General features: G+C 48.9%; 1 protein-coding gene across 29 annotated transcripts in view; it reads left to right on the forward strand.

Moving 5' to 3' along the window:
* myo9aa (myosin IXAa) overlaps window positions 1-23,361 on the forward strand; it is a 68,474-nt gene that overhangs the window by 10,380 nt on the left and 34,733 nt on the right. For all 29 annotated transcript variants that reach the window (XM_040169364.2, XM_040169371.2, XM_040169383.2 and 26 more), the window contains exon 2: window positions 5,380-6,351. In XM_040169364.2, the coding sequence (XP_040025298.2) occupies window positions 5,467-6,351 (885 nt within the window). In that variant the 5' untranslated portion in view covers window positions 5,380-5,466. The remainder of the gene's footprint in view (window positions 1-5,379; window positions 6,352-23,361) is intronic.

A 23,361-nucleotide genomic window follows, 5' to 3' on the forward strand; every position in this document is an offset into this window, starting at 1 on the left:
GTGCTTTTGCTTTTTTTATCACAGGGACCAAGTGATGCTTAATAGTCGGGCCGAGGTGCATTGTGATCGGGACGTCACGCAAAGAAGAGTACATTGATTACAGATTTGTTTTCATCGTCCCTTTCAAACTCATCGAGCGTCGGCTCACCGCTGCACTGGAGCAGTGAGCCGAGTCTACTCATGTGATGAGGAAGCATTTGCATCCATTAACTGCAATTTTAACAAAACCCCAAAACCAAAATGTTAAAGACGCCGACTGCAGCTTTGGCGTCCGGCGTTCCTCGTTTTCCATTCGCCCAAATTAGCGTCAAACATGGTCGTTCGCCAGCGAGTTAAATACAGGGAGAAGTTGCCCTTGGCTGCCGGGCCACGTCCTTACGTTACGTTCAATTCACCACGACGTCCACAAAGAAAACGTAGCCTCCGTCAACCTTTCTCTGCGGAGCTTCATCCAATAATGTTCCTCACGCGTACGTTTGTCAGCTAACCTGTAAATTAGGTCCCCCAGACCCACGAAATATAACCGCTGTCATTTGTGAGCTTTCACTTGTGCTATTTGTCCGTGTCCTCTATTCATTGTTAATGCATTTGCTGCTTCTTCCGCCGCTGTCCTCGCGTTACTCCACGCGGAGTCCAAACGAGGTGGAGGGTCGCTCTGCGCTTGCGGCCTTCAGGCTGAGGGTGAAGTGCTTCTGTGGGACGCATTCGAGGCAGAGCCGTGTTACACATTGATACCTTCTGGGTGCAGGGAATGGCGACCTGTACTTGTGTGTATATGTGTGTGTGTGTGTGTGTGTGTTGGACACGTCGGCTTGCACGCGACCTCCAGCACCGCTCATCAATCAGCCCGACCTCTCCGCTCCTTTCACACAGATGGGGGCTCGTCCCCCCTGAACTCTGAAGAAATGACCACTGACATGTGAGAGCGAACCTGCATCTGCTCTGTGTTGTTTTAGGAAAAGTCAATGTATTACTCTTTACGGTGACTTAGGTCACGCTTTAGTACAGTTAAATACACATTTAGTTAAACTGTTTCTTTTGCCGTTGACTCCTGTTTTATTGCTGCACCAATCAAAAGAACCGTAGAGATAAATGTTTTACCGCATCCATGTTACGATTGATTTTTATTGGCATTCAAGACATTTGATCTCTAGTCCTTGTCTTTTAACCAGGTAAACACAGTTCTTTTATTATTGGAAGCCACTTAGGGAGATAAACCAAGTTACATTTCACTGAATGTTCTCATTGGCCACAACCAACCTGTTTTATTCCAACTAGAGTTGTCAACAGCGTGGAGGTAAAGGGTGCAATCCTACTCCGAGAAGAATGAACTCAAATCATCTGTTTTGTATCTCCGCCAAGTCTCATTCTGGACTGCAGTTTGAGTGACAAGATGTAAAATATGAATGCAGTAAGAGTGAAACAAGTGCACAATGGACTGTAAATGAACCGGTCGGAGCGGCGGCCAAAACGGTGAAACAGTAAGTCAGTCTAATTCCAACATTAGTCGAATTTGACAGGAAACGCGGCAGGCGTCGAACCTTTCCTTCATATCTTCCACATGAGAATCCGAGTATTTTCAGCAGCTCGGGCCCACGCCCGCGTGTGAGTGATTTTATGTCCCGCCGGCCAATTTCCTCGGTGAACAGCGAGCGTTTTTTTTTGTGCCTGTTTGTCAAGCTTGAAAGCAGGAAAATGACTTTCTGTGTGGTATTTGTACCACATAACACAGTCCTGCTTTCTGAGCCTTATCTGTGTGTTATATGCAAAGCAGTGCCTTGCTGTAGATAGCGGCTTCTTTTGCACATCTTTTTCAATAGAAAATTAAGCCTAGTTTTCTCATACAAAATCACAATGCTGTGCAATGCAAAACTGTTAAAAAAAAAATAAATAATTCCAACGATGCTCCCATCACATAAAATGTAAATGTAATTGAATGGCTGCGAACTCTCCAGGAGGATTTTATATCCTGCGTTTCCTCCTCAGGTCAATATCTCTTTGGCACGAGATGAGAGATTTCTAATTGTTTAAATTAAAGCCTGAATCCAAACAAATCATAGTTTGGCACAAGCTCAAACTGTCCATCCAAAAAAAAAAAGAAAAAAAATCAGCAATGCTGTGACACTTGGCTCATAAGCGCAGCGGTTGGATTCAGCGGCAGAGCTGTCGGATTCCCAAATGAAACCATCATAAAACGTGCAAACAAGAGGCGAGAGTTGGTGATCCGGTGCCAACTCGCACACCTTCATTCCTTCATGACCCCCCCCCCCCCCCGTGGCCAAAGTCCCAATAAAGAGCCGCCAGGACGTTACGAGGCTTGATTACACAAGCGTAGCCCCGACGACACGCACACGCACGCACGCACAACGCGCCGCTTTTCAGAGGGACGATTTCACCTCTTCAAAAGCCGACCAAACTCGATCCTCCGCCTCCCGGGCACAATGGCCGCCCTTGACGAGGCGGACTCGCGTGGTTGAAGCTCAGTTTAGGAGGGGAAGAGGGAACCTCCGAAAAAAACAATGTTCACGTCACAGAAAGAATGCAAAGAGCGCGCTTCTCTTCCAGTTCCGGTTTATCTGTCAAGGATGTTCATTTGGGCACGCGCTGTTTCTTTATTCCTGATTACTACCACACACAATACAACGTTAGCTTAATAACTTTGGAAAAACATCTGACATCAGTTTTGACTGTTACGTTTACGTTTATGGAACTTTCTTTAATGTCCTTATTTGCTTTCGCCGGCTCTGGTCTGCTGTGTCTTTTGGGAAAGTACACAAACAAACAGATTCCAGGTCGGATTACTTGGAAACGATTCCTAATCTCCGAGCGCTCGGGTGACGTAACCAGATCTCTTTCTGGTTGAGTTGAAGAAGAAATGAAGAAGCGGCCGCCGCAGGGTTCTTCCGGCTTTGTCACCTCCACAAAGATGGAGCCTATCTACGCCGTGCGTTTCTCTTTTACAGGTACCGTGCCGACGTGCACGGCCCCTCCGGTGCAGTGACACAACCCCTCAAACATCCTGTCCCTCCGTCTTGCCCTCCTTTGTTTTGTGGGTTATTACAGTCGTCATCTCGTGTCCACGTGGCCCTTTTTTTAGAAAGGAATTCATTCCAGAGGCGGATGCTGGTGCATCGTTTCAATCTCTCCTGATTCCAATGGAGCATAAACACCTGTTATGCAACCAGCTCCCTGTGCTCGCTGCTTTCTTTATCACTCCCTCCCTGTAACATCATCCTTTTTCAAAACCGATCCGCCAAATATTTATCAACAGGTGATCCGTGTTTGTAGGTCACAGCTCCCGACCCGAGCCCTGAATTTACTTATGTTTTGATAAAAGCCTGCAGTGCAAGTACTATATTTCATCTTTTTAAAAAAAAATGGCTTGTTCTGAATAATAACCGGCTGATTCAGTAAAAGCAGAGTTAGTATTTTTCAACTCGATGACTTGGTTACCCGAATGAATGCCTTGTTTTTTGGCTGTGGTCGAGGACGTTCTAAAGCTATCCGAAGATGTTCCTGGAAAATCTTTTTGCGGTTGGCGTGTTTTTACGGAACGAGTCTGTTCGCTGGTTGTCCTCATGTGATTGTAAACAGAAAAGCAGCCAGCATGGCCACCACCCTAAACCCCACCTACCCCCCCCCCCCCTCACGCCCTATCCTTTAAGCAGCGAGTTGACCATCTGTTCCAGGCGCCGGCCCCCAACTCAACACACACACACACACAGTTAAAAAAAACGCACAAACATTCATCACCGTCAGGTAATATCCGCCGTTGGCTGTGTCTCTGTGGATTGACCTTAATGCAGTTAGATTGACCGCTTTGTTCAGGGTTAAAGGTGGTGTGTTTGGGTGGGGGTGGGTGCGCCTCGTGGTCATTCCAGAGTTGCTGAGGAGACACATGGCAGGAGAGGTTTGAGGTGGGGCGACAGGAAATGACCCGGGGTGCAGGAGCCCTTTTTGCTCCACCTAAATGTGCCCCCTGTTCCATTTCCTGTTGTTGCCGCTGATTCAATTGGTGCTTTAAACAACATCTTATTTGTGGGTTTTTTTTCCCCCCCAATTTTATTTCCCTATCATTTCCAGAACAATTGAGATATTTATTGGAGCTGCAGAGGGAGAACCTACTTTGTCCCAACTTCCATTTCTTTGTCACACATGCAAATGAACCAAACATGTCTGTTGGTCAGACAAAACTATACGTGTGAAAGAACAGCAACTCAAGTTGTAGTTCGTCCTATTCCTCTCTCTACCTACTAGGAAAAAAGCCCAAAAGCAACAAGTCGAAGCTCATTCGCCTGCTTAGAAAATGGTATTCCTAAAGTTGGAGTCGAGAGACGAGTTAAAGGAAAGTGGGAACAATGAATACATATTAGCGCGCGTCACGGGATTACTCCTGGAATGCATTGGACCTCTCTGACTGTACACGACACGGAAATGCTATCCGGTTTAGATGAAAGGAGCAGTACAACGACTATTGCTATGGAGGCTTCATCAGCGGTAACAGAAATAAACACAATAAAGTGGGTGTTTTTATTTCTGCCTCATCTGCTTTAAAAGCCTCAAATTGGACACGAACGATTTGTGCTTTTGCGAGACGTATTTCTCCGGAAACACTTTGAAGTTTTATTAGTTGCTTTTATGTTTTTAACCTCTCTTCATCTCTTGTTTAAACCTTTCTCTTGTCATGAAGCACTTTGTGACGTCCGCTCTTGAATGCTGTTCTTACAGTTGCCATAAACGGCATCACGATAGCGCAAAATACACTCGCAATCCTCCGCTGCCTCTTTTCGAAAGCCTTATACGTATATTTGTTTTCTGCTTTGCAGACACACAACCATCCAATGCAACACTGCCTTTATTGCCTTTTTTTGCCCAGTTTGCAGAATCCTCACGTGTATTGCATGAATACGGCGGTTGAATCGGCCTCTCTCCGTGGCCTCCTGCAGGCCCACGATGTCCCTCTGATGTGTATTAAAGAGGGAGCTCGTGAATACTACCGAGATTGTTTCTCTTCTGTAAAGAGGACAGCAGCTGTTGGTCTCGGCGCTGGCGAGAGCTTATGTGTGTGCTCGGGAGTGTGTATGTGTGTTAATGGTAATCCCGTAGACCCAGATGACTTATCCGTTATCCTTTATGAGTGTGCATGTTGGGGCTCCGGCGGGAATAATTTGGCCCTTTTTTTAGGTTGCATAATAGCACATGAAGTCCTTGTGTCATAATCCCACACATTTAGTAATCTGGCTGACGGCAAAGGGGCTTTTGGTCGGGACTTGGATCAGTTCAGCAGTTGGTAGAAGTTGTCTCGGATCATAGATGTGCCGTGTCAAGTGTAATTTGTGTTTTGATGGATATTTGCGTCTCTCTCTTCTGCGTCCGCAGTGGTGATGCCTTGAGTCCGCGTCTTCTCCAGCCCAGTAAAGGACGCGCCAGTGCCGGGCTGCCGCTAATGGGAACCCCTGCTCCGCCATGAGTGGTCGTGATGGCGGCGTCGGCGCCGGCGGCATGGGCACACTGGGCCGGCGGCCGCGCTTCGAGAACTCCGAGTTCACCGTGCGCATCTACCCGGGCGCCCTGGCCGAGGGGACCATCTACTGCCCGATCAGCGCCCGCAAGACCACCACAGCGGCCGAGGCCATCGAGCGCGTCATCGAACGCCTGCAGCTGGACCGCGCCAGGTGTTACGTTCTGGCCGAGGTGAAGGAGTTTGGCGGGGAAGAGTGGGTGCTGAACCCCAGCGACTGCCCCGTGCAGAGGATGATGCTTTGGCCCCGCGTGGCGTTGGAGCACCGCCCGCTGTCCGGCGGCGAGGACTACCGCTTCCTCCTCAGGCAGAAGAACCTGGACGGCTCCATTCACTACGGCGGCAGCCTCCAGATGTGGCTGCAGGTCACGGAGGAGCGCCGGCGCATGACGGAGCGCGGCCTGCTGCCGCAGCCGGATTCCCGGGGGGACCACGCGGATCTGTGCCACCTGCCGGAGCTCAACGAACGCTCGCTGCTGGACAACCTGCGTTCCCGCTTCCGGCAGGAGAAGATCTACACGTACGTCGGAAGCATCCTCATCGTCATAAACCCCTTCAAGTTCCTGCCCATCTACAACCCCAAGTACGTGAAGATGTACGACAATCATGCACTGGGCAACCTGGAGCCGCATATTTACGCCGTGGCGGACGTGGCGTACCACGCCATGCTGCAGAAAGAGAGCAACCAGTGCATCGTAATATCCGGGGAGAGCGGCTCCGGGAAGACGCAAAGCACCAACTTCCTCATTCATCACCTGACCGCTCTCAGCCAGAAGGGATTTGCCAGCGGAGTGGAGCAGATCATCTTGGGGGCCGGGCCAGTGCTGGAGGTAAGCAGACAGCCTTCTGGGATTCAATCCACGTGTGTGCTTGTGGTTTGCAAAAGACGGCGAAGCTGCGCCTTGTGAGACACGAGACACGAGTCGGGCCGGAGTTTACAAAAATGACGACTTTTCGACCAAATGGTTGAATTGAGACGCGGCTCCCAAAAGAAGAGACGTAGGGGAGTAATTCATTTTAAAAGCATGCAGCTTAAAACACGAAAGACATTTTGTATGGGAGGGCGACTGTGGGTGAGTGGGGGAGGACGGTCGCCCTCCAATCAGAGGGTTGTCTGTTTGATCCCAGGCCCCGCTAACCCGCATGTCGATGTGTCCTTGGGCAAGACACTTAACCCAACATTGCTCCTGTGGCTGCGACTACAGTGTGTGCATGTTAGTCACTGATGGGCAGGTGTCACTGTGTGTGGTTCTCCTGTCATCAGTGTGTGAATGGGTGAACGATGTCATGTAGTGTTCATCTGGAGCGGTGAAGTCGGGAGGACATGGATTTAGTTTTTCTCCAGCTCGAGACACAAAAGGGAATCTTGAACTGGGACTGAAATAACTTGACTTCGCCTCAAAAAGGCCGACGCCGCTCTTGCTAATGTCTAAGAGGATGGTAGCGGAGAATCTGTAGTTATTCAAATGTGCGACTCTGAAGGGCTGATGGCCGCCCTGTACGAGTGTTTTTACTGCTGCGAGTTTCGGTCATCTTGTGCCTTTTGACGCCAGTTACACAGCGTTACTGCCACAGCTCGTCCCCAAGGTCGGGCCCGAGTTGTGTCTTCCCCCGATGCAGAGGTTTGCACTTCAGGTCCATCTGTGGGGGGATTATGCAGCACGCAAAGAGGAGCTCTCTAACTGCCAACAGCCTCTATCAGTGGTTATAGTATGATTTTATTATTTCTGATTACTGCCATTTGTTTTGTACAGATTGCCTGACTAGAGGCCCGGCCAAAGGGTTGAGAAGGAAATTTTATTTTTCATATCACTCGAGACATTCCGCTCAGTCTTTTGAGGACCTGTCACTTTAATGCCCGCCCATGACCGGTCTTTGACACAACCACAACCATGCATTGTTTTTCTCACTTGTCTGAATTCCTGCCGGTTGCGCCGCCCTCTGACTGTACGCACAATGCCGCCAATCAGGAACTGAAAAAAAAAACTGGTTGCTTAAGAGTGTTTTTAATAAGGGGTTGTATTGCTCACTGTATCGAGTCAGCTGACAACACGCGTGACATTTGATTCACGTAAAAAAAAAGAAGAGAAAAAGCAATTGATTTGAGTTCCTGCAATGACGAGCGCGCCATTCTTCCCGGTGCTGGAGGCGAGTTGAAACCGGTGGTTTAGAATCCAGGTCCAAAAGGCAACCGGCAGAACCACAATTTTTGCAACAAGTAGCTCTCGGCTGCGTGTCACTGCCTTCGGTTTAGCAAACACAGTTCTGAGGAATGCCATTCATCGGTGTGTCCACGGGGTTAATAAGTAAGCGTCTTGGGTTAATCCTCAGTGCTGCAACACCAGTGAGTAGTTTTGAGTGCAGAGGAGCAGCCTTTAATTGTTTGCACAGTAAGATTGCGTATCTGCCCGCTGGTGACTGATGCCAAGGCTGGAATTACTGAGCTACTTCAGAGGGAGGGAGGAGGAACAACGCCCAACACAAACTCACAGGAAAACTTTTATTTCTGTGCTGCTCAGGGAAGTAGACCAGCAGCACAGCAGGAATCGCCTTCAATCATTCTTTAATTAATCTGGAATTGTATGTCGGTATATTTCACCACAGGATTGTGTCGTTTTTTGATGTTTGACCGTGACCTATGACACGCTGGGTTTGCCGGTGTTGACGGGTCGAGTGTTGGTGGAAGTTGGAGCATGTGGGAAACAGAAGTTGTTCAAAGTCGTGTGCGTGTGGACCCGGACGGAGCTGCAAAGTCTGATAAACGTCCTCGAGGGATGTCACTTTTCACGCTCATGTTGGGCCTGAGAATTAAACAAAGAAATGTGTTGACTTTGAGTTTTCCGACCGTGAACACACAAGTTGCATCATGGGTAACGTAGGTGCGATGTTTTGACAAGGTAACAATTGGGCCGGATAGAAAAAAATCATCCTGCTGCTTTAGTTTTGATCATTTTTACAACCGTCCAACAAGCGAGTCCTTGTGTTACTGAAGTTGATTGATAGAAACTCAACGTTTTACTTTACAGCAGCCATCTACTTCCTGGATAAGTGACTAAATGTCCTTCCTCTTTCGTGTGATGGCTATTTCTATTTCTGTGTCTTGAAGCTTCAGGACACCGGTTTATGTTTTCCATGATCTCCAAATCCAGGATCCGACGAAGTAATTCGCTGAAAAATACATCAAATAAAGGAAAGAAAAGTGGATTCAAATAATTCATTTTTAAAGTTTTGACTGGACGCCATGAAGACAGAGCATTTACTGTCTCGTCTTTTATTTTACTGGTAACATTTTCCCTTTTCCTCTTCAGTTCTTTCGGAATTGCCGTGTTGTTTGGGTTTAATTTAGCATATTCCTTTTCCGCCCACTTCCCGTTATCAAAGACCAGGATAGCGTTGAGCCATCAAGACAGCGGCCCTTTAGCGGAGCAGACGGACGTTTCCTGCTGACTGCGCCGGGTCCCGCTAGAGCAGGGGTCTCAAACTCAAATCAGCTGCGGGCCAGATGCAGCCCACTTCAACCGAACGCGGGCCAGACTAGCGTCCGAACGGCATGGTCGACAATAACACAACTTAACACTCACTTTCAAAAGCAGTCATTGAACCCCACCATGGGGGATCGGTCCGAATGAGACTACAACACTAGTCCTCCTTTAACTCAGCGGGGGAGACCTAAGGTCATGTGACCGTGGAATTCCTTTATAGCCAAACGTGAAGTTACGTGAATCGAAGCTGCGTAGTAATGGACGGAGACGCTCGTCGGTGACGTCAGATGCTTCATGTGTTGTTAGTGTGAGTCGTAAAGGAAAACTTTATTAAACGAGCGATGCTAACGGTTAGTCACATGATCACCTGCGCGAAAGAGGGCAGGAAACTGAATTTCACCCTCCTGCTCTCTGCACCTCGGCCGACACACACGACCCGCCCCCCATGTCAGTCACATGCATGCCACGTTCACTGGACGAGCACACAGTAGGAAACCAGAACATCATAACATGTCCCACACAGCAGCTGACAGTGGGGTTACAGTATAAAACTTGCGGGCCGCACTAACATTACACTTTCATATTAAGGATGGGGCCACAAAATATCGTCCCGAGGGCCGCAATTGGCCCGCGGGCCGCGAGTTTGAGACCCCTGCGCTAGAGGATATCGCCTACGAGAGCCTTTGGCCCCCGTCTTTGGAAGCCAGCCAACCAGCTGCAGTGACGCGTGAAGATCCCGACGAGCCCCCGTCGTTCGAGTGCTTCAATTAATAAGTGAAGGAGATGAGAACTGTAAGCGCATCGTGCCGGTCGCGGTGTTTGGGTCGAACGTGGTTTGTTATTCTAGCCGGCGGACGTTGGAGTACGTGACGGGCGGGCTTCACTCGTCGCCTTCGGTCCTAAGTTCACCCTGCAGAAAAGAACACGCGAGATATGAAAAATACTTCACCTGATGTTGGTTTAGTGCTTATCTGCGGCCCGTCATTCCTCACGCTGTTTTCCTTCTGGTGCCAGATACGACTGAAATTGACATTAAGCTTTAAATTCCTGTGACTACCGCGCGCTGGAATTTACTGCGTGAAATAGTCTGGAGAACCTGTGGCTCCTTCGGTGTCCATGTCGACATCGGGCATGGAGTGTAGTAATGAATGCAGGAACAAGTACAATAGAAACACAAAAGGCGTCGTGTCGTTTTAAAGCCACATAAACGTCTGTACGGTGGAGGCAGACAAACCGCAGAGGCTTAAAACCTGTTTAATGATACAAGCGAGTGCAAATGAAAACTGTGCTCATCAAGGAGAAACTCCCAGAGCGAGAAACACAGAGAAATGTGCGATTCTACAGGTTGAAACCAAGTGCAACCCGGCGCCGATTAAGACATTTTAGGTTGCAATCGACTTCCATGAACTGGAAAAAAACCAAAACACTGTGAAAGGGTCAAAGTTGTAAAACAAACTCCCAGATTAGACAGATTTGACTTCTATATGATTAACTACCACCCTTATGTTTGCGACTAAACGATAATGGCAGATGTGGTGAAAATGCTGCAGGACGGCATCAAGGTAGCGGCATGGTTACCATGACTACAACATCTACAACTACAACAATCTACATGCTAAGATACTGCAACCTATTTCAATATTCGTATCCTTTCTGGAATACATCAAAGTAGAAGTTTTAGTAGTTTTTTGGTACTAATACAGGGCGATGTAATGCTGCTAGTTGAGGACGAAGCAGGTTCTGCTTCAACGTTGTTGTTGTTGTCGTCACCGATGAAAACAAAGACGGCTCACAGGAAGAGCCGCCATTTGTTTTTACATGTGAGCCGCCTGACGTCCTAATATGAGCTCAGCTGTCTTCTGGTCTCCCTCTGGGTCGGGGGGGGGGTCGGGGGGTCGGAGGAGGGGGGGGGGGTTACCTCACGCCGCTCGCTCTGACGCTGCATCATTAGGATCTGCTGTCCAGGACTGCGGAGGCGGCGTCACTGGGCATTAGTGCAGGAGCCCAGCTGATGTGGGTTGTGTGTTTTCAATTGTGTGTGTGTGTTTTTTTAAGGTCACTAAACTGCCCACACAGGATGGACACAGTTTGTGTGCGCACACACACACACACACTCACACACACACACAGCAGAATGGTCCCAGTGATCAGACTTATGGCAAAGTGAACACGGCCACTAGCCAAACATATTAACTCTACTCCAAAAGCTCCACTTTCATTGGGATGCTTAAACCTGCGATAAATCATTTATACCAACACAGAGGTCTCCAAAGCAATCAGCCATTATGCAAAAATCCCATAAAAATGAAGCAAATTCCTCACTGGCGGGTTGTTATTTTGAGTTTATTTCTAGTAATGTTTTCTCATACTATGACAAAAATAGGATCCAGCTGGACAAAAATATCAGAGTTTTGTGACCGTTGATCAAACAACAAAGCAAAAGGTATGTAATGACATCACCTGGCAGATGCCATCTCCTTACCTTTTCAGAAACTAAACTAGTCACGAATGAGTCGAGACAACCGGTACTGTAAAACCCCAGTTTTGCTTTTATGATTTGCACATTCGCTGTGTCCCACAGTTGTGCCTCAGAAGTTCCCATAACCCCGCACGCCGCCCCCCCCCCCCCCCCCCGCTCTGATTCCATCTGCACGCCATCAAACATCAGACGGACAAAGCTGGTGAAGAACGACAAACATCCTGCAGCTAAACACCCAGATGTTTTCTCAGCCTGGAGGAGAGTCAATGTTGGACTCGTCTTCATCGGACGGACTCATCAAACGCTTGAGGTTCGCTTTCTTGATGCCACCGAGACGCCTCTTTTGTTAGTGTGTCTGTGCCACTTCCACCCCCCCCGTCTTTGTTTACCGTACACACTCGTGCCGGCGGGGCTCCTGTTGTGCTCCTCCCTGGTTCACGGCCAACGGAGGAAACGCTGCCGCTGGGAGCCGGGCCGGGTTTTCACCTGGCAGCCTCACTGCCGCCGCCGCCTCCCCCGTGCACTCTGACGCAGAAACGCACACACATTTCCACATTAAATACCATCTTCCCCAGAGCCCCCACTAGCTGAGCGCGAGTGGGATTAGTGTGCATTACTGGGATCTCGCCCGACGGGGAGGAGTCCGGCCGGATCCACTGCGCAACTGTGCAAGTGTTGTTTTCCTCGGAGGGGTGGAGAGAAGAACGAGACGGGAGACGATGGAGCGCCGATCCTTTTCAGTCGGGTGTAAAGTTACAGCGCTTTTCGCTGAGGTTGGGACCAGGATAAAGAGGGTCCCTGCCCTCCTCGGCATGGTGTGAGGATTACGGATCATTAAGCCGTATGTTTAGAGTAGTTTGCTTGGGGATGATCGAGGGAACACTGGTCCCAGTACCGTGCGCCGATAACCATCAAAATAACACCGTCTTAAGAACTACAGCACTCATGAAGCAACAGCTGCTCCCGTTGTCTTCGTGCATAGATCCGTAATATCTGTCGTCCTCCTTCGTTGTGTCGGTGCATCTGACCGGCGTTGAAGCGACTGGCATTTAGCTCCAGCTGAAGGAGGCCGGATGCCGACTCGCTGTGTTCATCCCGCCGATCCGGTTTCCCTCTGGAGCCGCGTCCAGCGAGCTGGTTCCGCTGTCGGGCTCCTCGCTCCGACCGCGACACAGCTTGAGGTCCGGAACGGGTCAAAGTGGAAGTTTGATTAAACTTTTCCCCCAGATGGATCGCTCGCACTGTGACGTGGTCGTAGAAGCCGCTTAAAAACTCGCATCCGTGAAATACTTTAATCACATCGGTGATTCCTCAAGGAACAAAAGTGGGGAAAAAAAAGATCAAACATTTTTAGAATATTTTTAGAATCTGCTTTTCTTCGTCGGATGTTCTCGTAATCTGAAAACCTTCAGCTTTTAACACATTTTTGACGTTTTTATACACTAAACAACGAATCAACTGTCTATTAACTGAAATGGCTCTTTGACTCTACATCTCCACCATGTGAGGACCTGCCAGTGACTCCTTTCACAGGACGTGTCGCCTCGCCTGCTGCGTCTTTCATCGCAGGGTTTTTAGCCAACTAGTCGGTCTTCAGCAGCGGCAGCGCGACAATGTGCCCGTTTGTGTCCCGTCACAGGGTCTTCACTTGTGCCGGGGAACGCCAGAGTTTGCAGGTGCCTGGTCAGCAACACACACACACACACACACACACACTGGACCAGCTGCCTGACTACACCTGCAGCAGTGTGTCAAAAGAGACGGGTGGAGAAGGCCTCATTGTGCCTGAAGGCCTCCTCATTAGCCTCTAAACTAAAGTGAATTCAGGACACGCACAACTCTGTTTTCAGTGCCATGAAAAATCAAGCCAGTCCAACAATTTCCTATTTTACTAAATGTGGAGTTTAGGAGTTTAAACCCAATGATTTTCGGGTTTTGAACAGCTTTCAAATTTAAAACCCAACTGTTCTGTTCTGCAGCCCGTCATCACTTTAGTTCTGTAAACTAATTCCACAGAATTTGAATTTGCTATCAGCTTTTCTCTGATGACCAACCTATGCTGAGATTCCTCAATTGGAGTCACTTTGTTCATCTGCAGCTGGTCAGATGTTGTCTCTCCCCCCCTGGTTCTTCCTTTGAAACTCTCCTCTGATTTTGTGTGGCAGCGGATGTTCGGCGCTGACTCAACAACCGACTCCCTTTGATGCTCTTTTACACAAACGGCTCCACTCTGCTGTCTGATATTCAAACATTGTCAGTAAAAGGATAAGTGAAGTCTTTTCATTATTTATAATGAATCCATCTCTTCTAGAACCAAAAAGGCTGTTTCCGTCCTTATGATTTTGAGGATCAATAAAGTCCCGCCTCCCTCCTTACATCAACCCTCTCATGTGGTGTGTGTGTGTGTGTGTGTGTGGGGGGGGGGGGAGATTCGGTCATCTTGTGCTTCTCCTGCATCCAGATGTGCTGTAATAAAACCGAGTGTGAAAGGAGCACACATCTGGAAGGGAGCAGCGAACATGAGCGATGTCACCGCTGCTCATGGAAAGTTCACTGCACTGCGGTTCTGGTCAGTTTTCCGGTAGTTTGTCTTTTTGTTGGTGCCAAGTTGAGGAAGGTTGGTTTTCGGATGAAAACGTCTCTTCTGGTCCCGGAAGTCTTTGGCAAAGATCAGACGTGTCTTTTGTTCCCCCCGTCGTGTCACTTTATCACCGCAGGAAATGGAAAGCAATTCCAAAGTGGCGTTATCGCCCTCAGTGTTCCTCGCTTCCTGTGTCGGCCCTCAGCTGCGATTAGCGCGGTGTCCATCTGCGCCGGCCCGTCCCAGGGACACAGATAAGTGTGCCCTTCTAAGAATACGTCTCGCTGGAGTAGATGCCCGTTTTGAGAATGACTCATTAACGGCCCAGTAAGCGCTCCGGAGGAGGCGGTGCAGGGATCGTGGACCGGAGACGCGTTTCCCTTCCATCATGAAGCATCAACCCGTCTTCTGCTTCATCCATTAAAGGTCCGTGACGAGATTATGACCCACACGCTGCCCTTTGCTGCCGGGCGCCCGGTCTGTATGCGGAAATACGATAACCCAATTTTCCTTGACGTTTGCATTTGCAGGACAGTCGAGTGCAGTTGGTGATACTTGCGTAGCCCGATGTCACAAACAACATCTACTCCCCGTTGATTAGTGTGAGCTATGTGATCGCCTAGCTGTGTTTTATTGGAGCCTGCAAAGACCTGCGCGCACGGCTGGCCGGTGGTCGCTGTAAGAAGTGACGCGCATCCCTGCCGCATGCAGCAGGCGCTGATCCGTAGCCGCGCGGCACATTAACATGAAATCCATTGTTTTTTTTTTAATTCCGTCTGAACCGATGGCGAGCCAATACAAACAACGCCGCTGCTGTAACAACTTCATTCAGGAGGAAAAGAATGTTGCGCCTCAAGGATGTGGACACCCTGCGTGCCAGCGTTCAGATGAGATGATTAACCGCTCAATTCCAGACAATTTATTAGTTTTTCTGATACTTTAAGGACTGATAAAAGGCCTTAATTGATGAGTGTGGGACCACGGGGGACTGTAAGGGGACGGATACTCCAGGACTGCCACCGGACTGGACAGAGTCTCAATGTTTGTGCGCCTCCCGATGCAACTAATGGGATTGACCTCTTTTCTGCTCTGACCACGTGGTTGCGCCTCAGCGTAGCGATTGTGCGAAGTCACTCGCCTCACCTGGCCGAAGCTGCCTCAGCGTTGTCATGGCGATGGCCGACACGTGGCCACCTGTTCTGACTTTGCTGCAACATGTCTGTCCAAAGTGTTTGTACTTGAGCCTTTTACGGACGCGACCTGGGTGTTGGCTAGTGACCGAGAGGTCACACACACACACACACACACACACACACACACACACACACACACACACACACGCACACATTCTTCTGTCAGCTCAGGTCAGAGGTCACCTGCAGCTTATGCACTACACCCTTTGCATGTGCCGCATTTCTCGTAAAAAGAGAGAGCTTTCGACACTGTTGACGGTCATATAACCCGGAGGAAGGACGGTGCATCTCCTGGTGGACGGGCGGCCTGTGCTGGTGAGGGTGGGAGGCGTGAACGGCGTTGCCCTCGGCCTCGCTGTGATGTTTGGTGGGCCGTCGATCCCAGGTGAGCTAGCAGAAGAGTATAAGGGGGATGCGATTTGCCGTCGCGTGTCGTTGGGCAGAGAAGCTGCTTAACTGATTAAGTTGAGGAATCTGTGACATCATTTCTGGAACGACATTTTTTTTATAGAGGAAACCAGCACCGCTGAGGTCAAAATCTCCAAAATTCAACAATTTTCCACTAATCAAAACACATGGTAATGACGCTCCAAACGTGTGGTTTCTGTAAAAATGTTTACTGCAACAACGGATCAAATCGCAGCGTGAAAGGGGGGGGGGGGGGGGGGGGTCGCTCGACGGCGCAGACGACAATCCGCTTGAATCTGCAGCAACGACCGTCTCCTGTGTTTGTCGCGCACGCGGTTCCATTACGTTACCCGAAGGAAGCTCACTGCACAGGTTCAAATGAGGAGAGATCTGAAATAGTTAAAGCTGCGGCGTTCCTCTTTCTCACGCCGGTTCGATCCTCCTCGTGTTTCGCTGTGAACACGGCGAGTGCGTTCGGCTCGCTCGGGAGAACTTGAGCAACTGGGAAAAGCTTGAGGCCCGGGCGGGGATTTTTGATCTGCAATAACAATTAGCAGCAGCGTTGCACAGTTGGTTTGAGGACAATGTTGAGATTACAAATAGTTGAAGGAAGTGCGGTTTATGTTTGTGTGGCCGGCCGATCCGCCGAGGCCACTTTCAGCTTTCGTTTGGCTTCATTGTTCCTGAACATCGGCGTAATGTTACAGCGCTGAAAAGCGAAACAAGTCCATATATTTACCCACTTCAAGAGTTACATTCAACTACACAGCTGTGTAGAGTTGCCGAAGCAGACTACTTTCATCTTCATGGCCGATGAATCATTTAGTCCATAAAGTTTGAGGCCATGCGATTTGAATCACGCCAACAAACGCATCGTGTCTTCTGTGGCCGCAGATATTTGAGGTGTGAGTGGGGGGGAAAAAAAAGGGACATTTGTTACTTCTGCAACTTCTGATTTGATCTAATGAATAAACATCCAGAGGCTTGAAGTGAAAGGGGAAATGAGGAAGCGTGATAGATAATTCCGTGGACGTGGCTCGGCGTTTCCAGCCCTCGCTCCCACTCACTGTTACATTCCAGCCCGCTGCATGGTGGCCACATTTTGGGGGAGCTTCTTCCAGCTCCTCCCACATTTCCTTTCTTTCTGCTGACGTCTGGACTGTTTTCCGCTTTTCTGTTCTTTTCTTCTTTTTTTTTTCCCAAAGGGCGGACAAGCGGAACGTTTTCCTCGTTTTCTCTGGAACAACAGCAAAAAAAAAACCCGGCCGATCCGTCACGTAGGAAGCGTTGAAATATCCCGGTGATGCCGCGGTACCAGTCTAAAGTACCTTGGATTAAGCTTTCCTCCCTCTGGTCCACGGGTCCAGGCCCGCGAGGCCCCCCACCGGCACACCTGCACCCTCTCCAGTTGACGCTCACAAAACACACAACTAAGTGTGCGCGCGTGTGTGTGCGCGTTTTAGGTTGTTCCACTGTTATTTGTCTCAATACAACAACAAAAAAGCAAAGCAGAGCGAAGCGGGAGGGAGATGTGACCTGACGCTGGAGCGGGTTATCGAAGCAAAGCAAAAGCATATTGACACAAGCTGCTGGAGTGAGTGGGATTGGTGTTTGCCCTTAAAGATAGGCCTGTTTCCCTAATGGCTGAGCACATTTACTCAGCGCTTGTCAAACACATCCTAAACAAGGAGGCAAATTGACTCGGGTCACTCCGCCGCCGTCGGAGCAAAAGCGCTCGCTGGAATGCCACGAAATCTGCCCCCGACACCGGCGACCTCCTTTGTTTCTGTGTCTCTTTTTAGTGTAAGGACCTTAAGACGACTGTACGTTAGTGCAACTTTGACGCATTAGTCCGAGAGTTTGTGTTTGTGGGACTTAAAACGTTAATGCAATGTTTACTCCACTTGCAGCTGCAGAGGGAAAAAAATGCCTCGAAGTGCAAAAAATGTCACAAAATAAACAATTCGGAGATCTAATATACATAAACCAGCGAGAATACCAGACCAGTGAGACCACGACAGCATTAACATAAAATAAAGTTCCCAGATTTCAGCTACAAATCAAACCTTGTGAGTGTAAAGAGCGTTGCGTGTTCCGCTCAAATAGACACGTTGGAGGAGAAGCAACCGATGACATCACCAGGCGCTTAAACGTCCCATTTAACGTGGAAGCATAACCGCATTCTTCAACGTTGACGGCGTTCTTTGCGTAACAAATGCAAAGTATTATCTGGTTTGTGGGTTTCTTTCAGTGCGCTGCGAGCGAGTTTGTATGAGTGACGGGCCGCTGTTTTTCCCCTCGGATGCTTCTGCAGCGCCGTTTTAACGCTGGTGTCGGTAGCTGGACCCTCTTCGTCACGCGGCACGTGCCGCTTTAGTCGGTCAGACGTTGTCGTCACCACTTAATACGTAGTTATTATTCATTATTCGTCCACGCAACAGTGTCACGTTCTGGGGGACGGATGAAGAGGCCTCTGGAGAGGCCACGCCCGTGTGCAGTGCTGCATTGAGCTGGCACAGATTCAAGCTGAGGCCTCGGAACCTGCGTGTGTGTGTGTGTGAATCAATACGAGTGATGCAGATTCTCTCTGTCTGTCTGCGCAGCTTCTCTACTGGTTTGCGGGTCGTGTAGATGTGGAAGGTTTTTCTTTTCAATATATAATATATTATGTGTATGTGTGGATGTTTGTTTGAGTAAAACAAACTGAAAAGCTTCGGAATCGAATGAAACGTCCAAAGGTGCAGATCTGAATAATGTTCAGTTTGCCGTTGCTGAACAATGAAGGAATCCTCTGGTTGTGGTGCGTGTGGTATTTCGTTCTCCTGCGCGGCTCGTTGTCGTCGTGGGTGCGCCGGTCGGTTCTCGGCGATCCGCTCTTGTGTCTCCGGTTGTTGGTGGAGTGACTCGAGTGGAAGGAACGACGACTCCTGTTTCGGTTAAAACCCCAAAAGCTGCAGACAGTTGGTTCGATGAAGCCCCTTTTGTTTGTCCTCCGTTTCAGTCCGACCTTTGTGACCCTAAAAGGACGTGCGATCGATGTGCTGTTGTTATCAGGAGGCACAACGGGGGGGATTGAGTCTATTATGGCCTGCAATTTATCGCATTGCTCTCGGCATCGAAATAAATAAATATATACATATATATATATATATATATAATCATACATACATTTAACACATTCCATTCTCTCACTTTCACTCAATTTAATTTTTAAGAAAACTTTGCAACCCATAATCACCGTTTTAGCTACATAATGACTCACAGAGATGAAACGTAAAGCTCCGCTTCAGACTCCCGGGTGCTTATTATCAAACCGTTCACAGGTAGTTTACGTGAAAGCACACACGTGCGTGAAACAGGAATGATATGAATGTGAACGGAAACGTACGTTGTTGTTTTTTTTTTTACCATGTTGCGGAAAGAAGAACCCGTTTGCATTCCTTTATCAGAAGGGCCGGAAGGATCTGAGGTTCCTGTTTGCTTCATTCATATTTCACGATTAAAGAGCTTCAAAACCACAATAAACAAAAGTTGATTTGCTCCGTCTACAGGTTCATGTCCCGTACGTTGGCAAAAAGAACCGCCGTCACTTCTCAAAGGGACGGAGTTCTAGTGTCAGGGCTTCAAAATTTGACCTTTTCCCTTAAAGAGAAAACTGATGCTGATCATTTCTTTAATATGATCCGCTGTGCTTTGGAAACCGAGCGCTGATTTTAGCCGATTGAGGATAAAGTGAACCAGGAGAAGTGAAGCGAAAAGCTTCTCTGATCTGCATTCCTTTAACACCTCTTTCTGACCACGACAACTTTTCTCTCTCTCACACTTCACAAACCGGGCGCTCTTGCGTAACACCGGGGGGGTCAAAAGTTCAGCCCAGGAAATGTTTGGCTTCTTTGAATGCGTCGCATGGCAGAAAGAGCAGGAACAACGAGGTTGGTGCCCAACAAATGACGCGTGGTCGAAGGCATCTCCACCGCGTTGGAAATAAACGCCGCCGAGCAGCTGAGCGCCACACGAGAGGACGAGGCCTCTGCTGCAAATAGTCACCCCCAGGCATCCCCGCCACACACACACACACACACACGGGACTTTTCATTGTCTCAGTCCATCTGTCGATGTCTGAACTGTAACTTTAATGTTGTTAATCTTTATTTCTGTGATTGTTGATATTTCGGGGATACTTTTTTTTTGCCGTCCACCCGTAATCCTCAATCCCGAGATTAAACTGAAAGTATAAGGGAATAAAAATGTTCCCTTTATACTTTTAGTATTATTTTTAAAACGCCACAGTCTTATAAAAGGCTCCTTAATCCTTAAAGACTTTCTAAAGTCCCATTCATAGTTATATAAGTTTAAATGTCTAAAGCCCTTTAGAACTGTTATGTAGATAAATATCATCTTAACCCACTGAAGCCGCAGCAGAAACCATCATTGACGCTTTAATTCCAGTGTTCTCGATACCAGCGAGTAGTTAGGATTGTGTATTTATTTGAGCAGATTGTGCGCGTGAGCGAAAGCAACACTGCTGTTGTTGTTGTGAGCCGGTTTGTCTCCGCGGGTCTCTGTCTCACGCTCTTCCTGTTTAGTTTGTGACGCCGTGGACATTCGTCTCATTGTGCTTTTCTGCTCGTTCCGTCGCTGTCGAACGCTCCACTACAGAGACGCTGTAATCCCACTCTCACTTTCAGGTGTTTCACCCGCTCGCCCCCTCGAGTGCCCCCCTGAATATTCAATATCACACTGCCGGGAACAGCGATTATTGCGAATGTCCCGATGTCTCATCTGAAGGACGAGATCTTCTGGACTTAAGTCCGTCTGCGCTGCTCAGATCATTATCGGTAAGCACGGGAAATGGATTCACCCAAATGTGCTCGTGGTCTATTTCATTTCCTCGCTCGTTTTTAGTCTCTCTTCTCGAGCCCCCCCCCTCCCTCCCCCGAGGCCCCTCGGAGGAGTCACAAACGGGTCCGCAACTCACGGGGCGTCATGGGAAATGAATCGCTAATTTTGAGGTTTTCTTGGTTCTGGCTCCCGTCCGAGGGGGCCTTGGCGGCGCAGGAATGCACCCGCTGCACTGTTCTTCTGTAACTCCCCGAGGTTTATGTTGTATGAGAGATGTCTGCGATAGTTGAGGACTCCTGGAGATCTGTGATTATTTTTTTCTATTATGTCCGGCTTTCATCTCCATCCCTGTGACTAATGCTCGCTTCCTTCCCACAAACTCAGGACTCCGATCGGCCCAAAACTGATCAAAGGGCCTCTGCTTTCTCTAATTAGCTCTTTCTTGGGTTTTGTCCTCGGTAACGCACGTTTTTGTCCAGCGATTCATGTGCTTTTCCAAAGAAGTGTCTGGCGTTTATTTCATTTTATTTGATAAGAAAACATAAATCATCCCACATCTGTCTTTTGAATAAGAGGCTACAGTTAGCCGGTTAGCTTAGCTTAGCAGGAACAGGGGAACAGTTGGCCCTGATGTTTCAGAGAGATCCCTTTTTATGTTGTAGCTAGATATTTTAGGTAGTATTATCAAATATGTTATTGTTATATATCATATAAAAAAACTATTTCATTTAATTAAAACATGAACGTGTTCATGTTATAACGTGATTTGGTTCAGAAACTTCCATTTATTATTAAAAATTAGAAAAGTGTTTGCATGTATTGATTTAAATTGTTTCATGAGATGATCTTATGTGTTTATTTATTATTCTTCGGGCTGTAGTGTGAGAAAAGTAATCTTTGATGCTTAGCACATGTTCTTACATCCGTGTTGATAGAGCGTGATCCAGAACAACACGTGTGTGACCAGGATTTCATTAAAATAAACCAAAAAATATGCTGAGGCTGACATTCTCTTGGACACAACAAGAGGTCAAAAACCTGAAAGCCGCTTCGTGCCGCTTCTTTTTTAATTTTTTTATTTGACCTTTTATTTAACCGGGTTAAAATCCATTGAGAACCAACTCTCATTTACAATGACGAGCTGACCAAGAGGCAGTATGACAAACGCATGCAAACAAATGGCTAAAAACAACACAGTCACATTTCAGCGTGACGCATCTCGTCAGAGTTGCACAACCTGTCGAGCGCGACGTCTGTGCGGCGAGTTTCACTGGACCATCAGAGCGCTACACCGAGAGAGGAATCTACACCGACAGGATTTGGTGCAATGTTAGGAAATGCTCGGCCTTTTTAAATGTATAAATGTAGCGCGGACGCCACGGTTGGGACTTGTCACCATAATGAGGTCAGGAGAAGCGCCATCGGCCCACACACGGCGTGACGCGTGCCTCTTCTTCTGACCACGTTCTGTGGCCGGCGAGTCACCGTGGCAACGGGCTCGTGAAAAGGACGAGGATCCGGCGAGGGTCAAATGAGCGATGCCTCCGAGTGACCATTGAGTCGCGAGGGAAGCGCCGGCGCTGCAGGAAAGGGAAAGGAATGCAACGCGTTTGGTGACAATTTCGCAGTCGGAAGAATGCCCGTTTTCCACGGCTCACTCCACTTAAAAGTGGCTTTGAAAGTCGGACAAAGCGCTTCTCTGTGTACAGTGCGGGGCGGCGCAGTCACACGCCCTCCCGACACAACCCGTTAGCGAAATTCATTCGTAACCCCCCCCCCTCCCTCCCTCAAGCAGATGATGACTTACTGAAAGATAATCCCTTTGTGAGTTAAATCAAGCAGCTTTTTGTTTCGGCCTCTGAGGGCCTAATGTGACCGGAGGTATTTCCCCGCTCTGCATCTGCGACGTTGTACACTCAGTATTCCTTCTCTTCGACTCGCCGTGCACCAACAGGATCACTCGGGTCGTCTCTGTCTGACCTCCAGGCTTCCTCCTGTGGACACCACACAGCCGGAGCGCGCTGGCACCGCCTCCAGTCGGCCTCTCGGCTCCGTCTGTGGGCCGAAGCCAAGAACAATGTTGTTGACCTGCCGGAGTGACCCAAGTGGGGAGAGTCACTGTCTGTACAAACAGGTTTTGGGTTCCCGGTGTTCCTTTTTGGGGAATCGGCGGTGGGACCGTGCGTTTTTCTCCAAACCGGCTTCCCACTTCACCTCAACTCGCCCCGGGTTTACCAGATTAGCCTCCGAGCGCCCCGCTGCTGTTGGGTGTTGTTTGCACACAAAGCCACAGATCTGATGGTGAGAGGGCAGAGTGAGGGATGTTCGCTCGTCCCTTCATTTTGGCGGCGACTAACTGGTTCGCCGACCGACTCGTCTCCATTCCTCTTGCATGTTGGGAGGAAACGCTACGGCTGTATTTGCATGTGTCCGTCTCTCTTTTACCTCAACATAAATCAGCCCGCAGTATTTTAGTTTTTTCACATCCTGCTTCCTGCTGGTCCAACGTAAAATGCTAAATGTCAAACAAACAGTGTTCCTCAGGCGGCCCGCGAGCGGGGCGGTGGTCACGGAGCGCCGGCTTTCCATTGGCTGTGCAGTCAGGAAGTCGTCCTCGTCTGACCTGTGCTTCCTGAACCAGGTGGGGCAGCCGGTTCATAGACGGGCCGCCCGCTCCTCTGGAAATATCAACCAAAATCCGGCGTCGCATCCCGAAATCCACATTTTTCCGGACCGCTCCGCAGTCCGACCTTCCCGAGCTCTCCCTTTGTCCGGCCAGCAGAGTGGAACCGGCCTCTCCGCAGCGTCGGCCCACTTTCAATCATTTGTTCAGCTCAGTGAGTCACACATGAGCA

This window comes from Gasterosteus aculeatus, chromosome 12, assembly GCF_964276395.1.
Source record: "Gasterosteus aculeatus chromosome 12, fGasAcu3.hap1.1, whole genome shotgun sequence".
Taxonomy (NCBI): Eukaryota; Metazoa; Chordata; class Actinopteri; order Perciformes; family Gasterosteidae; genus Gasterosteus; species Gasterosteus aculeatus.